The sequence below is a fragment of the Ictalurus furcatus genome, chromosome 1, assembly GCF_023375685.1.
Source record: "Ictalurus furcatus strain D&B chromosome 1, Billie_1.0, whole genome shotgun sequence".
Taxonomy (NCBI): Eukaryota; Metazoa; Chordata; class Actinopteri; order Siluriformes; family Ictaluridae; genus Ictalurus; species Ictalurus furcatus.
The window spans coordinates 23,057,681-23,066,665 of NC_071255.1; the positions used below are offsets into that span (position 1 = coordinate 23,057,681).

An 8,985-nucleotide genomic window follows, 5' to 3' on the forward strand; every position below is an offset into this window, starting at 1 on the left:
ATGCTCGAGTCGTATGACAGAATATTTGACTCGTTTAAAATTGAAATAAATGTATAATTTTTCTTTCTTTTTTCTATCTTCCCCTTTTTTTAATTGAAAATTTGATGGCATTAATCTCATAATAAGCTAATATTCATAATAATATGCTATGAATGACTAATAATTCACCAGTTTTACCTTTAAAGGTGGAATCCAACCCGAAGAGTTAAAAGGTATTTATTAACAGTACTATATACTACAGTCATATAGACAGTATTTATTGTCCATCATTACTTTATAATTTGCACGTTTTAAGGGAAATTTTATTCTAAATGACAAAGACAATATGAGAAATGTTTTAATGAATTAATGGCACGAGTTTTAATCCACTGTAACAAACATCACGGTGAATTAAAATAGAAAAAAAAAAAAAAAAAGATACAAATCTGACATTTAAATCTCATTTTAAGAGCAGATCGATTGGTCTGGTATTTAGACCCATGCTGTTTATATGTGTGGTACAAATATCGGTATTGAACTGCTATACTAATCCCAGTAATGAGCAACAAACTGAATTAATCTTCTTGTTCTTCTTGTTCTTGTTCTTGTTGTTGTTCTTCTTCTTCTTGCCTTACTCGTCTGCTAATTCTGACTTTTTTTCATTCATTTTCTTAAATATTTTTTTCTCAAACCATTTCCCACGAAAATGTCATTGTGTCTGTCTGTCTGTCTGTCTTTCTGTCTGTCTGTCTGTTTGTGGTTTCATGCGATTTCATGTGTGTAATTGCAGTAATCTCGCACTTAAACAAAATACCGCTCAAAACCTTTCAACAAACCACACCTTAACAATTTCTAAAAGTTGTTTCTTCTAGGGGGAGAGTTCGTTTTAGACACGCGCGCACAGTAACCGCCACTTTTCATCCACCGCGTCTTAAAGCGGCTTCAATAAACTTCATTTCTAAAACACGTGAAATAATGTAGACTAATTGAATTCTTTAAGTTATGCTCGTTTTAGTTTTTATGTGCTCTTAATCGTCTTATATGTCGGTTTTTATATTTTTATTTTTATTATTTATTTATTTTTTTAGGCCACATCTCCAGCTAAAAGCACATTTTTATCCGTCACACTTGTGCGCTTTGCATTAAATCGCGTGCAGGTCGCAGCGCCATATGCTCAGTTCCAACTCAGATGAACATTACCGACAGTAAGCGTGGCTATCTTAACAGGCTTTGATACAGTTCTTGTATACAGAATAAGGCCAGAATGTGTTGGTATAAGGTAACTATTTGAAAAAGAGTTTAATAATTGTATATGCTTCTTCCTTCCTTATGTTGTCTTACTCTACATTATTAATGTTCCTCTTTTCGGGAAAGATAGAAGATGGAGTTGGTCAGGATGAGAGCCTATTTAAGTTTATTTGTGCTTGTGTGCACTGCAAATGAACTGTCTACGATGTTAGATTAGCAGTCTACATTTGACTCACCTCGCTACCTTCGCATTTTGGTGTTAACAGTGGTGAATCTGCTGTGTGGGTTTGTACGTGTTCTTTCCTTATTATTCACCCAAAATGCAGAACTGTTGTTTACCATCATAAAACACCATTAAATGGCAGTTCACATAAGAAGCTAAGCTTTTGAGTGTGCTCTGTGTGAGTTTTCAAAGCGAATAGAAACGGTGAGTAAAACGTTGGTGGACCTATTTTTATTTACAAAATGGAGAAATTGTTTTAATCTCCTGATTGAATATGATGCGCATCGATGTGAAGCAAGGGTTTAAATGACAGAACACACTTGAACGAATACAGTAAGTAAAATACTGGAGGTGGAGCGTGGTGATGAGAATTGAACTAAACGGCACCGTGAACATGTGTTATCTAGCAGATGAGTGTGTATTTGTTTTTATTATTATTTTGTAGTAATAAGCATAATATGATAATAGTGAGGCAAAAGGAGGAAATTTTGTTCTTAAAAAAAAAGGACAGAAGCCATGTTCTCGAATATACGTTTTATGTAAGTAATAAAATATTACTATAACATAAATATAAACGTGACTTTGCAGTCTACATTTCGCAACCAACATACAACCAATGTAGTAAACAAAAACATTTGTAATTCACTGCAACATAATTAACAGAGCCAAACAGAAAGCTCCGAACAACTTTAAGAAATAAATATATAGATATATAAATGGTCAAATCCATAAATGAAATATTAAAATATCTTCTTGGAATTAGTAAGTGTACAAAACTGCCCGGAAAGAACAAAAAGGAAAACAAATCCAAAACAAACTCAGAACAAATACATATGTTTACATATTGGACATATTTACATATTGGAAATAATAATGACAACTATTTATTTAAAATCTTTTCTTTTTTTTCTTTTTTTTTTTGGAAAAGTTGTATATCCCACACGATTTCAAATAACAGAATTGTCAAAAAACAAAAAACAAAAAAAACAAACAAACAAAAAAACAAAAACAAAAACATGAACACCTGCTCCAAGCTGCTCAATCACAGATGCCTTGAGAAACAACACGAAACGCACGACTTTATTCAGGGTCCCTCTTCCTGCTCTCAGAAAGCAATAAAATAATCCCACAGCGGATATTTTCATCAGCACAACGTCTTCCTCTATTCGTTTACAGGCCAGTAGGGAACAAATCCGAGCGACCACAGCCGCGTCCAAAAACTACAGTTCTAAATAGTACGTCCAAATAGTTGTATACTATTTTAACATACTACTTAGTACACTAGTATGCGAACTTGGGCTGTTTCAGACGGGCACAGCAGAAAGCGCGACCAGACTGGGCCGATGATAATAACACATAAGTAAAGGAGTACAGCAGAATATACGGGCGCTGAAATTTACCTGAGATATTACTTTTATTTCCATTTTCGCCCTTTCACTGGCTGAAAACTGGTTTAGCCTGTTTCGGAAAAACAAACAAACAAACAAACAAACAAAAATTCACCATCGATTCTTGATAACTCAGTCATTTGGATGAGTAAAGGAAACTGTAAACAAGAAAACATCTCGTTGTACATCCTATCACAAAACTATCACGCTCTAGTTATCATGGAATTTTTTATTTATTTATTTTTTTTTTATAAATAATTGCGACCATGTTAACGCAAGAATAAGTGCTTATAAAAAAGAGGGAAAACGCAAAATGACAAACTCGTGTGTTTAAGATCATGTAGGCTAATTGACAGTACCCTCTTTTCTATAGTTTACATGAAATCAGGTGCTAATATATCGGACATTTGTAAACAAGATACATCTCCAAATTATGGCTCAGTGGCTTTGACAAAAATGTTTGGGTTGTCGTTACTCGAAAAATACACGAAAAGTCCAAAAGTGTTCAAAAACAGTAAAACAAACACAACATTGAAACATAAAAGGTTAAAACATCCCAAATAAAGTAAACATCACAAAATGATCTGACAACTATACCGTAACAGTGAATCTGTTAATTGTTATAAAGTAGAAAACGTGACTGTGTCCTTTGCTGACAACAGATCAGACAACCACCACCTCAGATTAAGCCTGCGACAGCGATGAGGGGGGGAAAAAAACACATCTCTTTTGTGGCATATGGCTCCTTTTGAGCAGCGCTGAAATAATCGAATTATTATTTTTCTCCACCAGAACGCCTTCAAATCAATACGTTTTTAGTGAAAACAGTTTTCCCTAAAATGCACATCAATTCGACTCTGCAGTCATTCATGCATTTTGTTCCCCATTATCATTTGCGTCCCGTCTACTGTTGTTGCGCCACAGTCTCCGGTCTGCGGCGAGAAACTCTTTTTCACCCAACTTTGCTGCGTGCATTGTCACTCAGGATAACAAACGCAAAAAATTAAAATTAAATACTGTGAAATCCCTAGTCCCCCATTTTCTCTATCGATGTTACTGTTTTGTTTCAGCTGAAATAAGAGCTTCAGTCAGGAGGACAGTCACTGGACGGGACTTTGTAGCGTGTGGTGAAGTGGAGGGGTCTCCGCCTGTGAGTAAACGTCCTCCATGCTCGGATGCGCGACCCCCACAGGGGTCATCCTTTTCTCTTTCTGTCTCCTGTTGCAAAACCACACGCGCACGACCTCTTTCTCCAGCTGCAGCGTGCCGGCCAACGTGCTGATCTCGTGCGCCGAGGGCTTGGGGCACTTCAGAAAGTGGTTCTCCAGCGCCCCTTTCACCCCGACCTCGATCGAGGTCCTCTTCTTGCGCTTGCGGCCCTGTGCCGCGATCTTGTCCAAGTTAGTCGGGCTGCCTGTGTTCGAGTCTGTCTCCTCTAGCCATTTGTTGAGAAGCGGCTTAAGTTTGCACATGTTCTTGAAACTGAGTTGTAGTGCCTCGAACCTGCAGATAGTGGTCTGAGAGAACACGTTGCCGTAGAGCGTGCCGAGCGCAAGCCCCACGTCCGCTTGCGTGAAGCCAAGTTTGATGCGCCGCTGCTTAAACTGCTTGGCGAACTGCTCAAGGTCGTCGGAGCTGGGCGCGTCCTCGTCTGAGTGGTCCTGGTGGTGCCCAAACGGTTGCTGCGGCGACTCGAGCTGATGTTCATGACCGCCGGCATCGTCGTGCAGCGGCTCGCGCATGCCGTGATGCAGCGATGGTTGCGGGCTCAGCATAGCATAGCCCGTCTGAGAATAGACCAGTGACTGGTGGCCCCCGGAAGCGGGCGACAGCGGAGACAGGTGATGCGTTGTGCTGCTCGGCGCCCACGAGCCATGGTGGCCGTTCTGTGCAGCCTGGTGCACCAAATGCGACCTGTGGTAACCAGTGGTCAGCTCTTCGCGGCTCGCAGGCACGCTGGCCTTGTGCTCAGGCTGCTGGCCGAGGTGCGTCCCGCTGCTCCAGTCTGCGCCGGATGTGGGCAGCCACTGGTGGTGCGTCAGGCTCATCGGGTGGCCCGCGTTGGACGCCGCGAGCCCTTGAAGATACTCGTGGTGCATCATTTTCTGCACTTCTCGATAGGTCGTGCCCTGGTGCATCCGGTCCGAATCCGGGTGCATGAGAGGGTTGGAAGGCAACGAGTTATTCCGCGGGATATACTGAGCTGTCGTCGCCATGGCTCCGACTCCGAAAACTGACGCGCGCTCCGGAGGTGAGAGAGCTTTTTAGTGCGCGAGCGCGACAGCCCACGCGGGGAGGCGCTGGAGCAGCGCGCGGACACGCCTCCCTTGCGCGTGTATTGGCTGCTGGCCGCCTCGAGCTCTACTGACGCGTCGTGTTTTCCCCTCGCGCGGGCTGCTTGGTTGGCTGTCTCCCGCCGCGATCCCAGTTACTCGCAATTGGCGGCTTTCACAATGCTTTCTCTCTCTCTTTTGAAATCCCTTTCTTCTCCTTCTCCCCACTAGTCAAGACAGCGAGCAACAAAGCCGTAGGAAATCACTGGCTGGTGGGTTGTTTTGCAAATGACCACGTGGGGGAGTGCCGTGCTCTTTAGTATGGGGGGAAGAATGCCCCCCCCCCACCCCTTACCAACTTAAATTAGTACTGTTAGTAAGTGTAGCTCTCCTTTTAAGCGCATTAGTATTCTGAAGTATTCCAGCAACCCTTCACTTGATTCATGCAAATCACTTGACAGTGTTGACATAAGTGTTTTTATGTTGATTGCAAAAATAGGCTGCAGTATCTATACAAATCAATTATTATGTATATAATGGCAACAGAAATGATGATAGATTTATTTTAAATGTACACGCGGTCTCAAGTTCATGAAAAGATCACAAGGGGTTTTCTAGCTATAGGATGTTTAATAAGTTTTCCAAATGTCATTTTCTGATGACATTCCACCTGCTACTCTGCACGGTATTGTTCAGAATAAATGTATGCTTTCCATGATCATATTTTTTCCTTCTTCTTTGTCATCCTCGTCAGTTTCTTAATGTTTGAATCTCGCAAATGTTACCCGAGCTACAGTTATTTCATACATATCCCTCCACCCCCCCCCCCCCCAAATCTAAAATATCTTGCGTTTTTCCCTTGGCTTCTTTTCGCACCGCTTTCCCGGCTGATCTGATTACTTTTCTCTTCACGTTTTGTCCCAATAGCAAATTACCAATTCTATGAATTGCAAAGCAGCCTCTGAGACGCTGAGGGGTAGAGAGGGGGAGATTGTGAAGATTGAAAGGGATCTTTGCAAACACAATCACGTTCTTAAATGGAAATGCGGGGCTTTAAACAAATCTTACATCTCTCCTGTTTCAGTCGTGTAAAACTCCGCAATCAGGAACACACACTCAGGAACGGAGCTGTTGCTGAAGATTTTTTGGGTATCAGTCCTATTTCAATTATTTATTGTAATGTATTTTTGCTAACGGTCGCATTTGTGCATTTGTCTTGTGTTCAGTGGGCTATGTCCACAGGGTTTTGAATAGAAATGCAGCGTTGCCTAATATTTGGGGAAAAAACCAGACATGAAAGCAAAATGTTTTGCAGTGGTAAGTTTTCACTTTTCCTTTCTACGTGTCCTTTCCGTGTGTGTGTGTGTGTGTGTGTGTGTGCGCGCACTAGGAGTGTGTGTATGTTTAGGGTCACAGGTGCTCCTCACCACTCTTTCATAGGCGGGGTTATGTCCACTCATACTTTATTTATTTATCTCAGTAGCATCATAAGAAAGGTGTAGCCTAGCCTACAGAGTATTTATTAAACATTTGGCCTACAGTGTATTTATAGAGAGGGAAGTAGAAATATATTCTGCTCAACTGTATTAAGCTTTTTTTTTGCATCATTTTACATGATTTTAATATGACAACCTATTAAAGTAGGCCGTTCTAAATCCTAATCTTACCATTAATCTTTACAATCCTGATGTCGTTGATTTGATTCTTCTCATGCGCTATGCTTCTTCTAAAATCTAACTAATGTGCAATTATATTCAATTCTGTTTAAATACACCAATATTTCATACCATATCAATTTCCCTCACGACGATATTATTGCATATCAATTTGGTCTTGCCATGATATAAGTCTGTGACATGCTCTGAATGAATATGGAGTCTATCATGCAGAGCTGAGTAGATGACGGAGACGTCACGGATGGTGTGATACAGAGTTTATCGGGAGCCTCAAAGCTCGCTTTCCGGGACGCACTTAATGAGCATGCTTTACTGTCCGCTCCTGCTCATTTGAGAGTCTATAAAAAGCGGTGATCGCTGTTCGGGGAGTCGTGGCAAAGCAGAGGCACAGACCGACTCTTGTAGTTCCCCCGCTGGCTAAAAAGTACGCAGATGCTCGCCGATAATACGGCCTTGTGTGGCGCGGGGGGCATTTTTCCCTGGACGCGCGAGGTTGCCATGGAGAGGCTGCTGAAAGGACTGCACTGATGTGTCTGATGAGTGATTTGTGCTACAGGAAAAAGGCAAAGAATAGGCCCTGTTCTGTACTGATTTCTATAAGACAGTAGGGAACAACTGTGCTCTTTGACCATCGTGGATGCACTAAATTTGGCTGCAGCAGTTAACGAAGTTTAAGAGGTTAGGCTCATGTGTAGCTTGTAATCCAGCTTCACATTTTTTTTACATCTGGTTTTTATGATATTTAAAACTTGTATACAATTTTACACAAATGATCCAACAGCTGTACAGAGAGTTTCGAATAATTAGCTTGGGTCTTTATTGTAGACTGCAATTTGCTCTAATAAGCGTGATAATCACGAGTTTCTATAGTCTACTGTATGTTTTGCTCGTAAACAAGCTACTTGTTTTCATTGCGTCATTATTCTCTACGTTGCCCCGATTTTTGCAATCTGCCACGCCCCTGTAATCACGTGATTTAATCTACACCATTAACGCCCTTCCATATCCTCAATCTAATCAGAAACAGATTGTCTGTCAAACAAGTAATTCGTCCCGAAAATGTGCAGATAAATGTTCCCTTTATATATATAAAGAAACCTAATGAGTCGTGCAAAGCAGGAATCAAGCAACTGCAATATATATATATATATATATATATATATATATATATATATGTGTGTGTGTTTATATATATATATATATATATATATATATATATATATATATATATATATATATATATATATATATAAACAGACATATAGATAATACACAATTTTGTTTCTAGGATGTTTATAGCCTATTTTTTAGGCACATTGTTTAATATTCGTTAAAAGAACTATTTTAAATTACTTTTGCTTAAAATCACTATTACATAACCCTGAGTCAATGCCGGAGAAAATGAAAAGGTCTAAAGACAATAAACAATAAAACAGTGAAGTCATTTGCTGGTCAGTTTGTATGAAATAAATATTTCCCTTAAATGTTTGTTGCTCTCTTGCACTGCTTTTTAAATGTAACATTTCTGCAAATTTAAATATTCTACACCTACTGATAATCTACTTACCTATGAATTAAGTTTGCCCAACTCTTTTATTTATTTTTGTCAATTTAGTATGCATTTGGATGTCTGTAAGTAACGACGTAAACAAATTGAAAAAGCAAAACAACGACAACAACAACAACAACAACAACAAAAAGCAAAAAAAAAAAAAAAGAATCATGTAAGATGATAGCATTATACTGTAGTTTGACGTGGGAGACTTAAACATGTCCTCTCACTGAGAGTTGCCCTGTTTCTTTTCCCCCAACGCTTACAATTCCAATTCATTAATAAAACATTACGATAGACGCGAACCTAAAGTGTTTTAATTATATATTCGCCTCACATAACTTCATCCGCCAAGTCTCCCTTTTCCACTCATCCATTTAGACATTTGTTTTGACAGACGTGGCTAATGGGCGCAGCGCTTCCCGTTTACAGGGTGCAACTCAGGTACCTCTCTCTATCTCTACCCCCCCCCCCCCCCACCCCGCCCTCTTTTGGCTAACAAACTCAGGCCATTGCGCCAGACTCCCGAGGGAAACGAGAGGGGAACGTTTCCTCTTTACGGTAAAAAAAAAAAAAAAAAAAAAGGTGTGCGCTATCTTTCTCCATCTCTCCACTTATCTTTGGGCTAATTAGGCGGGGCTCTGAA

The 8,985-nt window shown here is 40.2% G+C and overlaps 1 protein-coding gene across 1 annotated transcript; it reads right to left on the reverse strand.

Moving 5' to 3' along the window:
• Nucleotides 1-1,683: 1,683 nt before the first annotated feature.
• On the reverse strand, nucleotides 1,684-5,348 carry pou3f1 (POU class 3 homeobox 1). Its single transcript, XM_053633033.1, has one exon. It carries the CDS (start codon nucleotides 5,052-5,054, stop codon nucleotides 3,939-3,941), a length of 1,116 nt encoding a protein of 371 aa, XP_053489008.1. The 5' UTR covers nucleotides 5,055-5,348; the 3' UTR covers nucleotides 1,684-3,938.
• Between the last annotated feature and the right edge of the window lie 3,637 nt (nucleotides 5,349-8,985).